This window comes from Fistularia commersonii, chromosome 21 (genome assembly GCF_037954325.1).
Source record: "Fistularia commersonii isolate RoL2024-O1a breed Wild chromosome 21, RoL_Fcom_v1.0, whole genome shotgun sequence".
Lineage (NCBI taxonomy): Eukaryota > Metazoa > Chordata > Actinopteri > Syngnathiformes > Fistulariidae > Fistularia > Fistularia commersonii.
Genome location: NC_141304.1, coordinates 13,539,097 through 13,551,048, shown reverse-complemented (window position 1 = coordinate 13,551,048; position 11,952 = coordinate 13,539,097). Strand labels below are relative to the sequence as shown.

The 11,952-nt window shown below is 38.9% G+C and overlaps 1 protein-coding gene across 1 annotated transcript; it reads right to left on the bottom strand.

The window, feature by feature from the left end:
- Positions 1-842: 842 nt before the first annotated feature.
- Positions 843-8,574, bottom strand: ubap1 (ubiquitin associated protein 1). Its single transcript, XM_086168048.1, has 7 exons — positions 8,424-8,574; positions 6,321-6,367; positions 6,098-6,222; positions 4,921-5,742; positions 4,672-4,830; positions 3,604-3,705; positions 843-3,419 (listed from the first exon to the last, which is right to left on the bottom strand). Exons 2-7 carry the CDS (start codon positions 6,358-6,360, stop codon positions 3,279-3,281), a joined length of 1,389 nt encoding a protein of 462 aa, XP_086024174.1. The 5' UTR covers positions 6,361-6,367; positions 8,424-8,574; the 3' UTR covers positions 843-3,278.
- Positions 8,575-11,952: the final 3,378 nt, after the last annotated feature.

Here is an 11,952-nt window from a genome sequence, read left to right as displayed (position 1 = left end):
AATTGAATTCTGAAGAGTATTGATTCATCAGTTAGCAGCAGTGTTTTTATGTACTGCATTTTGAAATTTTCAATTGTTTAATTAGAATATCAGAGCCTATTTAATAAAAGCGTGGCTTAATTCGTTAAACAGCCAAGCTATATTTTATTGTATGAGTTCTTGAAAGTATTGCCTCATCAGTAAGAAGCAGGTTTTTTCTTTTACATTTTAAAATATTAAGATAAAGAGTGGCATTGAAATATCAGTTTTCATGAATGTTGGACTTGGGGTATAGTTTATTTTTGAGGTGGTTTTGTCAAATTAGCCATATTTTCTGTATTACTACCATTTTGGGTGAATCATTAGAAGGACCTCTGGCAGGGAACTTTTAATATATACCAATAAGCATGCCATTATAGTTTTATTAAACATTTATCAAGTTTCTATTTGTAACTTCTGAGATAACATAAATTACTGGACAACGTGTACCTTGAGTAATGGTTATGCTGTGTTCTTAGTTTGGCAGTACAATTATGGCCTCAGTTTTGTCGAATATTATTATCCTGCTGACAACACCACAGCTGGATGTTTCCAGTTTCCACTGACAATGACTGTTTGGACAATTAGCTTTGTGTTGTTGTTTTCTTGTTGACTGAACAGAGTAAGAATACAGCGGATTTACAATGGGATGCAGAGAGTAACGTGTTAAAACTTCCTCTCTGGCACATTAAATATTACAGAGCTTTACTTGAGATAATGATTATGAAAAACATTTTCCTCTAAGAAAATTTCATGTAAAAATACAATAATCATGTGGAAACTTTGAGACCAAAGAGAGCGAAATAAAAACTTTGCAAATATGTCAGGAGAAAGAGGAAGAACACTCACCTTTTAATAAGGTCAAGAATATTCATTCGAACCAATGTTTTCTCATTATGTGGTAACTGAGAGATTGAAGTGAAAAGCCGGCATGTCGTGCCCATAAAGCTCGATCGCATTTCGAGAGAGTGACTCACAAAAGTCCAGAAATAATTGAATGGCAGTCAAGTCCATTTGTGCCACTGTTATGGAAAGGCTAATTAACATTCGGAATTCCCAATATATGATGACAATGACTCCACCTGGTGTGTCTGGAAGGAACATGAACATTTTGTCTTATTTAATGACAACAAATCAATAAGGAATGCAATGAAAGACATAACTGGATGATGATAAAATATCAACCACATATCAGACTGAAAAATGTGGAATAGTTTGGAACATGGGTCAAACAACTGTGCCTTTGTTATGCACCTCCTTATAGTTGTGCAAGTAAACTGAAAATGGCTCAACAGCAATTTTATGGAGTCAAATTGAAGTATTAGAAATTAGACTAGACATTTCTGGGTTATGTTAGTGTTGCTTAGAAGTGTGTTAAAGCATTCTACAAGCATGCTAACTGCAGTTCAAACAATGGAGAGTGCAGGGCAGTGAAGAAAGTTCAAGCCCTTGCTTTACTGCAATTACAATGTATTGGCCCCTGGTGTTAAACTGCTCATCAATATTTTCTGTCAATCAAGTAAAATATGTTTTGGCAACACACAGCTCTACAGCCAGATCTGTCAATTCCAAGGTCTTTCAAAAATAGAGCGCAGATTAGATTTTTTTTTTTCACTTTAGGGAACGGAGAAAGTTCGAGTTCTACTACAAGCAAGAGAACCAGCTTTCAGCTTCACATTTTAGGAAACTCCAAAAATTGGGGATCCTTAATTTTTTTTGCAATTCTCATTGACGTTAGAGTGACAGTGAGAGAGCGACAGAGAGAAATCAGCGGAACTCTGGAATCCCATTATCACATTAGGAGGGTCCTTGATTATTGTGAAAAGAAAAAACACAATTCATTCAAAGGAAATGTGTTTTGCTTTGAGGAAAGTGCTTTTTTAGGGATTTCATTTACGAGAAAAGCCAATAAATCACAATTAAAATAACTATTTTCTTATTACACAGAAAAAAAAGTATGGACAAGTTAAACAAAAATGTGTGATTAGTTTTGTGAGATCAAACCTAATAAAAAAATGATAGAACTCACAAAAATCAAACCTTTTCTTGCTACATCCATTTCTACAGAAAGGCTTGGATATTTCCATTACATCCCCATAATCATTGTGGCCCAAAGTGCCAGTCATCAGTAACACAATAAGAAATGTCTCTATTGCACTGTGATTTGGCTTATAAAAGTAATATTTTGTTTCTTTTAATCCCCTCTCTGTTCCAGTCTGCAAACAAATGAATTAAAAGCATCACTTTTGTAAGTTAACTTACATTACTATAACAAACTCTACATATGTAAATGAAAGTGTCAGTGTAGTATTTTAAATAACTTGAAAACCATGAAACATGTAGCTGTGCAGTAAGTGACATGCCTATGCCAGTAGGGTTTAGGATATTTAGATTTCCTGCTGGAGAACATCCTCCATCTCATCTTGCCTGATTAGCAGGCCATTCCAGTGCCGATCAAGGAGTGCACTGGGCCAGTAGTATCACTTGAGTTATTGTGAACATGGATCTACAAAGCAAAATCCTACAACAGAAAGCTGAAATAATTAAATTCACGTGAAAAAGTGCCCAAACAAACTGATAAAGAGACATGAATGAAAGTGTAAAACAGAACAGAACTGGGTGCAAGGCACCAGAGCGGATAGATTGCTCTCTGCTGACTGCACATTTAATACCCTTCTGTCTTTTTTTTATACTTCTAATGTTTCTTGGTTCAGTTTTGAGAAAGCCTCCTATACTCTCGACCACTTACTAAGTCTGCACTGAGCAGTGGAAGATGGCAACTTTGTTGTTAAGGAATTTCAGAGGTTGAAACTGGTCGTGCCACCAGTTCCTCTTCAGACCTGCAGGTTTACATGCAGCGAGCTTAACACTTCCGAATGGAAGCAAATCAAAACAGCATCAAAAACACCACGACGCAAATCTTCCCGTTCCTCTCTCCATTTCATGATTTTTTTGCCCAATTCTCGAATACCCTAGCAGTACCGATTCCTGGAACCTACACCCAGGACTTGTAAGACAGAAACAGCACTGTGAAGTATTGTTGCACTTTGATCCCCTCTAGTCTTGGCACACAGTCTTTAAGAAGTGCAGAGACAATACAGGTTAGAACAGAGCGAAACATGACTGTCTCCCAGCTGTCCCTTCCACGCCAAGGCAAGGGCAGGGCATGGTGTGATCAGGTAGGCAGAAGGAAAGGGACTGTGTTAGGTGGTAGCGGGAGGCAACCCTGGGATGGGCTGTGGTCGATGGCTTTGCTTGGCTCAGCTAGCAGCAGCTCGCGCCATCAAGTCCTCTAGAGCCTTGTCCTGATCATTGTTGTGAGCCAGCAGCACCTCTTTGATGGCCTCCCGCTCAAATCCCATTTCTCCAAATCTTGACATTAGCTCCAGGAACTGCAATGCCTGAAGAGGATGATAAAAGCATTTTACCCAACAAATAGATTCAAACAAAGTCACAACATTCCAGAGTTGGGAAAACAATGATGTGTTCCTTTCACGGTGATGTAACCAATTCAAGTGAAAGCACATGCAGAAAATTAACTTTATTAACTCGGGATGTAATTAACAACTGGCCAAAACTACAAACCTTTTCCTCTGAACATTGGTACATCTCTAAACATTCTTCAACAGCACTTGCATCAAAGCCCCGCTCACACAGACGTCCATGGACAAACAGATAGTCCAGTACCTTGGACAAACAATAAGTAAATGTCACTTAAAATAGTAATTAAATAGGATTTTGCTCTTGTAAATATATAAAAAAAAAAAGTTCACATTGATATGTCTATGGTTATTTCTCGAAAAAAGCTGGAGTACTTATGAGGACAGGAATTAATAGTAAGTCGTTGATTCCATGAACAGATTATTCTCCATCTTGACTTGAGTATGTTTGAACAAATACATAAAACTTTGAATGTTGAATCCACAACACTGCTGACAACTTGGCCTTGGTTTGGAACAAATGTGAGTATTTCATGAAAACCAAATCAAAACATCAGAATCTTGTGAATCCCAATCACCTCCTCAGAAGACATGATCCTGGAAATTAAACGTTTCTGGAATGTGCCTGGCAATCAGTTTGGTTTTAGAATTAAGGATTCAATATTAAAAACTGCCAATATAAGAAATTTGTTTTGAGAAAAACAAAGGTAAAAACCTGATGACAACAGAATACCCAGTGTGTGATCCCTGTAATCAGTCTGTTAATATTTATCTCATCATGCTTTATTACTGATAAAACTTTTTAATTTAAAACAGGAAAGAGCAAGGTATCAATCTCACTGAAACACCAATTTATTTTCAATGATATGGCATTGGAATGTAATTTTACAAATCTTTCAATCAAAATGAGATGACAAGATCCACCCAATTGTGCTTTATGCTGCTATGATTCAACAGATGGCATTTATCGGACACATAGAAAGCGCAGTTTCGGCTTGTCAGAGCAGAGTTTCGATAAATTGCCATGGTTTGTAAAACAACAGACTGCAATATTAATGCAATGCCTTTATTTAATGTTGAAACTAGATTTACACACCACTGGACTCCAGTGAAAAAAAATGACAAGCACCCAAAATGATTATTTTATGAAGGTCAGATGCTGAATATATTAAGAATTCAAATGTCTATGAACTGGTGTGAGGGGGAGTCGCACCTGCTCCACATTCTGCCCTTGTCTCTGCATGGCACGTAAAACACCTTCATAGGAATAGCCCATGCCTACAAGGGTTTCTACACATTGCCGTTCGCTGGGGGTCATGCTAAGCAGGGCTCCCCCACATGGCAGACCAGCAGATCCAGATCCTTGGTTAGCCTGATGTAAACACAAAATGACCGTCAATTAGATTACCCATTTACATAACCGGGCAAATTCATAACATTCTTCCAATAGTGTCTTGCTTACCAGTTTGGATGTGCCACTCTTGTTGCTAGGAGGCTCAGGTCTAAAAGAAACTTGGGTTTTGGGGATGGTTGATGGGCTGCCATTGGGTAAGTTTTGTTGGGAGGCAGGGATAGGTGCAGGGATTGGGCTGTACCTCACCGGGTCAGTGTCTGCAGAATCAGAAAGTTTCGGAAAAGTAAGAGAGCGGATGTTACATGGCCGATCATCTGAGTCAAACCCTGCTCGCCCAGGGTTCCCGACTCTGTCCATATCCAGCAAGGCAACCAATCCATTTGGTTTATGAGCAAAGCCTGTTTTCCCTGTGAGGCTGGTGGTTGTGCTTGGAGGAGAATGGCCGTTCCCACGTGAAACTGGCCCAAGCTGGGTAACATCTGTTGAAGATACAGAAGAAGGCGGTGGAGGTTGGGGCTGGCTCTGAAGAATGTTCCTCAGTTCCTCCCTGTCATCCAAAGATTTAAGCTCCAGCTTGTCAAAGGGGTCCTCTTCCCGCTCAAAGTCTGCTAAGTTGAGGCTATGCGGCTGAGGGGTGCTAGGCGTGGTTTTCCTGGGGCCAAGGCTTGGAGCTGGCAGTGGAGTGAGGATTGCATTGTGGCTCAGTCCAGCTAGAACAGGATTCATTGCTGGTGGTAAAAGGTCCTGGTCTTCTGCGGCAGACCGAGGTTTTGTTCCTCCACCGTTATCAGTGTCCTGAGCCTTAGCCAAACAATCCTTATTTTCGGCTTCATTTTTTGCTGCTGCCTCTTCTGCCTTGGCCTCTGCTGCTCGGGCCTCAGCCAGTTCAATTGCCCACTGTACATTGCGCTTCTCCAGGGAAAAGTCATACTGTCGAAATTGTAGAGTAAGAGAAATATTTTAATAATTAGTAACTGATGCACATAATACCGGTTTGACAGCAGAAGTAATCTTCAAGCTCTTTTCATACAGACAGCTCTAGTTCTTAAACAAATTGTCCACTTAATCAGTTCCTAAAAGAAACTGTTTCTGCAGGACAATAAAGATCAAAATCAAAACGGTGACAATGCACACTCGGAAGAACCGACCACACTTTGATTCCATTATAGGCACAGCAGACAAGCACAGCTACACGCAACTGGAATACTGTGGCCATGCATGCAAGTGTAGGAGACCACAGCTAAAACCACCAGCAGCAACACGACAAGCTTTTAATGTTACTTACCTGTGTGTCAATCAACAAAGAGTTACAGTCTGGCAAACAGAAGCCGACAGGAAGCCCGACTTTAGCTGGACAGCGGAACTTCTCATTGATCTTAAAGGGAACATCATCAAGGTAGCTGATGGGTCCTTTATGAAATTTAAAAAAAAAAAGTTAAGTCAATCACAAGTTGCTCAAATTTAATAAGACATACATGATAATCAAGAAGATATAAATGGGGCCTCACCATTATAGTATGCATCTGATCCAGACTTCCTCGCAGCCATTTAGAGACTACGAAAAACACAAACATGATAAGTTAAATAACAGCCGCAGTGCCAAGTGTTTTTTTTTTGTACTTTTTGTTATACGAACTAAGCCATAGCTAACTTTGTCTTAAAACATACTTTGAGTCAAGATCATTAATAAAAAAAACCCAGACAAACTTTCATAACTTGCATTGATCAGGCCATACATTTTGTCTGTTGCTGTTAACCAGAGAATGGCTCTTCACAAATGTCGGTGAAATCTAAAGAGTAATGATATGTGCTGTTGAAAGGATTCTTTCCCACTATTCCATTGCCATTGCAGGGTTCCACATTGTTGAAGCTAAATTCACATAATCCATTTGTTCATGCTGCAGAACAATGCCTGACTTCATTAACACAGTACACCAGTGTTTCCTCGTCCACAAGAAGATGAACTCTGATCTCTGTTGCAGTGTGAAGTAAAAAAAAAAAAAAAAAAACCTTTTCAGTTGAGGTCTTGGCTATTGATAAATAATCACTTTGCACTGACACCTGACTACTTACAAAATTGCCAAAACAAAAGTCTTTGCCCTCCCCCACCAATATTTTTCTAGTCACTTAGATCTCAATACTTTTCAAATATGATTAATACAGATTTTTTTTCAGCTATATTAGCTGTGAATTACCAGTCCAACACATAACTGTCCAGCATTCAAAAATGCAAACTGAAGGCTCAAGAAAAAGTTTTAAATGACATTTTAGTTATTTGACAACAAAGTACTTAATTTTCTCAGAACTTTGGGCCAAATTTGTGCTTACTGGCAAGAAAACACTATTGATGATTTCTGGTTCTGCTAAAAATATGCTTGCTTGTACATTTGTGTCAATTTCTACATCTCTCATAGGTAAATTATAAAACAGGTACACATCAATAAAGAGCTTTATTTGGAAAAGCAGTTTCTCTCACCCTCTTAAAATAATCGCTTCAGTCATTTTTTTAACAAAAATGTTGTTTTTTTTCCTAAATCATCTCCTCATGATGCTGACTGTCTCTGGCAAAATTGCCTACATCCTCAGTTAAACAGATTGTGCCATTCTACCCCTTTAGTAGAAATTGCCTATGTCAAGAGTGTGTCAAATGGTTAAGTTTTTTGAGTTTCCTTAAAAATCTGAAAAAATGACTTAGGCGATTATTTTAAGAGGGTGACAAGTTGACTATATTTATGCATCAAAAATGTGAACCTGACTAAGCTTTTAAACTACTGGCACAAAATCTTGGCACTTGGTTGCATTATAAAAGCTCACTTGGTTAACCATTATCTTCTGATCCCAAAAGTAATTGGTAATTGCAGATAGTTAAATCAATAAATTGCTATGAAAACCTAGAGTAGTGACAAATGAAAACATTCAAGTTGTCTCCAAGCAAAACATGACCATGATTTCATATACATAGAATCATTCGAACTGGGGATAGTCAAAGAAACATTAAATAACATTCTACTAAACCCGACGTCAAGCTAGACGAACAAAACTCTGTGACAGAAAATACAGTAAAAGTTTATCACCAGTCATGTTGATTACCTAAAAGCCGAAATGGGATGGCTAAGCTAGCTAGGTTAAAACAGCAGAAAGGAAAAAAATACGACGACGCAAGGGATCGCTTTTTCTTTCGTTTTTTACATCTTGGTACTACTTCTCATCTTGAAGCACCGTTCAAGGCTCTCTGGAAGTACGACTCGTAATATAGCGAGCAAATGGATAAAACACGTTATTCCATACCATAACAGAAGTTAACATAATGTTCATTAGCAACAAGCTAGGCTGCTCGCTCTTGTACAGTCACCTCACACATTCAAAAAGCTAGCAACCGACAGCTATTGGCAGCTATCATTATCTATGGAGTTTGAATAAGAACAATATATTTTTTTAAATACAGTAAAAAATGGATAGTTCTCGCAGGGGAAAAGTACATTGATAGCGTCCTGTAATAGCTAGCTTGAACATTGGCCTGTGTAATATTATGTGGCTAGATGGACAGTAAAGACTGCCGCCACCGCCCCGAGACAAAACAGGACAAACAAACAAACACACACTCTTCTGACCTGTATCTGCTCCGTCTTACTCTTCTGAAGTCCAAAACCCGTCTTGTCCGGGAGCCGCTTAAAATTAAACTATCCCCCCCGTCTGAGTTTTATTTAGAGTGAAACCTCTTTCCTGCTTTAACGTGAGACGCCATCTTGGTTTGTCAAACTCCCTTCCACTGGTTTCCTGTCAGACGTCACTCAAATCGCATGACGACAAAACAACACATCATTACTTCCAGGTGCCTGGATCAGCCTGGCACTGCGTGTTTGCAACAGAAAAAAACTCTGAATGTCTGAATATTAAATAAAAAAATTAGAAATTAAAAATTAAAAAAATATATTTTGAATTTATCGAGGAAAAAGTGTATTCAATGACTTTTTTTAATCATTTCTGGTTTGATTTCCTTTGTACTTTGCAATAAAATCTATGTAACACCCTCTGATTTCATTGCTTGTTTCCTTTTTTTCCTTCTAAAAGATTGCTGTGTCTATGGATTTGCAATATGCTCAATGCTGTCACTTGTGCTCAGTCATTCTCAAAAAAAAAAACATATATGTACGTATGTGTGCATATTTGAATCCCCTCAGCTCCAAATTCATGCCCCAACATTTAGTAAACAATCAGATTAATTTTTTCATTTTTTTAAGCATATGCTTCCTGTGTGATAAATATGTTAAGAGTTCACTGCGTTAAAATGTGTCAGAAGATTTCCTGTCATTGTGTAGTACTGAAATAACTTGGCCTTATATTTAGCCTGCTCAAGATTTCTTGTTGTTTGTGCATCCTCTTCCCCTCATTTGTTATTGTGTGTGTGTTTCCATTTTTATTCAAATCTTAATGAAATAACTTTTCATTGGATTTGCATTTGAAATTCGTTCATTCTATGGCTTCCCACCAGACTTTGATAGAGGATTTCAATGTCTCCTCTTGCCATCCCATCTGGTATTTCCATCACAATTATGTATGAATGTAAAAGGAATATACATTCAAGGGGAAAAGGTGATGAAATATTCTCGAGTTGGGAAAGGAGATCTTGATGCCCTTGAACTTTATCTCATTATTGGTGTGTGTATGTATGTGTGAAGTTGCTGTGACGGCCCATACTCTTATTAAAAAGAAATTGTGGTGTCACAGAGGGCCACGTTGAAGACAGGGAAGCTGCCCACCGTACAAGAAAGCTGCTACGCCCAAAGTCATCTTCATCATCTTGCTCACGGAGGGTTCAAGGAGGTTGACGTCCACGGAGCTGCACTAAGTCCTATTTGCTCCTCGTGTTATTGGTGCCAAAGTTGTCTTCAAAGTCTATCTGTCCCATTCTTTGTTTACTTACATGGTGTTACCATAACCCGAGCCAAGTTCCTTGAACTTTTGAATGGAAGTTGCCAGTAAAGCTTATTCTAGATCCTGAAGTCCCATTCACGTCTTTTTGAGCGCTGTTCTAAATTGGTCGGTATCAACCGAGGGGCCTCATCATCACAACTCCGTTCCACCTTTGTCCTCATTTTCTTTAAAACTTATTTATCCCTGGAAGCTGTGATATCACACACTGAAAAGTCACTGGCCAGAAGGGTCATGGGAGTGAGTGGGCTATGCTTTATGACATCATTTGTTTCTGTTCTTTCTGCACGTGCAGGACACATAACAGCTTCCCTTTGTAAAACAAGCCCCCTTACGAATGCCATTCACTGTCAGATCATATACTGCTCTCCCTTTGTGACATCACAGCCTGACCTTTACACAGGCAATGTGATTAAATTAATTTGGAAAAAGGTGTCTCGAGATCCTCATGAGGTCTTGAGATTGTCAACTGCCGTGAAATCTCACTGAAAAAGAGGACATTCAAGGGTCTTCACTATCCAGTAAGTATTCTGGATTCATGTTCTTGAAGGTCTGATAAATGAAGACGGATAAAGTGAATTTAATTAGTTCTTTGTTGTGTACCAAAGATAAATGATTCTGAACACTCAGGACCATTTGATAATGCAATCAATTAGACTCTTGAGACAGTGCTGGCAGTGAATCTACTTGGTCTATCAAGCAATTTTTCTGAGAATGCTGCTAAACCCAAAATTACATTTGCAAACAAGTTTAATCACACACATCACTTTTGGTAAAGATCCGTGCATAGGCCTAAACAATTAGCCATTGCAACTTGAAACACATGATCAACTTTGAAAGGTTTTCCTTGAGATGAAGGCTATTCTTGGTACTTTTGAACAGTTAGGACAGAAGAAAACTGTGAATAAAAAAAATAATGATCCTGGAATTGGACCGCGACAACAAGCTGCCATGATTGTTTACAGGCTGTGATTGTGGTACATATATGGGAATAGAGATATCTACATATAAGACATTTGAGAGCAGTAGTTGTAAAACAAGTAGAAAAAAACAGTTGCATCAAAAGCAGATGACACAATAGCAGACAACGCCAGAGGAATAAATCACTGATAGAACTCATCATCTCATCAAGGTGTGACATATGACAAATAAATCAAAGGCCCTGATGGCTTTCCTGTTTTATCCTGAGAATACAAGAATAGGGATAAGGACAAATTAAGTGACATTCTGTAAATTCAATTTACCTGGAGTTCACATACAGCTGCTTTGAGTATCTTGGTAGTACATAGATCTGTGGGATTAAGCAATAGCGTAAAAAATCCAGTTTATAACCATGTATCTTTAAGGTCTGCGCTTGATTTTAATGCTGTCCAAGTCAGCTGTAGAATCCTTTCATGCGGCGACATCCTGAAAAGGCTGAAAATGTTGTTTGGTTTCAGTAACTCACATATATTACATCTACATACAGTATTTTACATCCAGAAACATGCAATAGGTTAACTGGAAGCGTCTAACACTCGTCCCACAAGTCATAGGATGCGTTGACCAAACGACCCGACTGTGTCTTTCTTCATTTGTATCCTACTCTGGACCCTTTTCACTTGAACAGATCTTTGATTGAAGGTGCTCTGGAAATGTTTTTATTCATTTATCATCTATTCCGCTTCGGTATAGCTCTTAGGGTAAAGGAGGGGCTGGAGGCAATCCCAGCTGTCATTGGATAAGAGGCGAGGTACACATGGGACCGCTCACCAGTCAATCACAGGGTCGCAAGTAGAGACGAACAATTATTCACCTTCTCACTCACACGTCTGGGCGATTTGGGTTGTCCAGTGAACCTACTGCTATGTTTTTGGACTATTGGAGGAAACCGGAGAACCTGTAGACACAGGGGAGAACATGCAAACTCCACATTCCTCTGTTGGAATTGAACCATGAACATAGTTGTGAAGCAAAAGCGCTGACGACTGCGCCACCATACCACCCAAATATATTTGTTATGATTGTTATTTGGAGATAAAGTCAGTCAGGTCAGACTGAGATGGTTTCGATACATACAAAGGAGAGATAGTGTAGATCCGGGTAGAATGATGCTGAGGTTTGAACTGGAGGAAGACCAGATTGGAGATTTATGGATGCAGCCAAAGAGGAAATGAAGTTGGTTGGTGCGAGAGAAGAGGATACAGAGAAAAGGGTTGTACTGAGGAA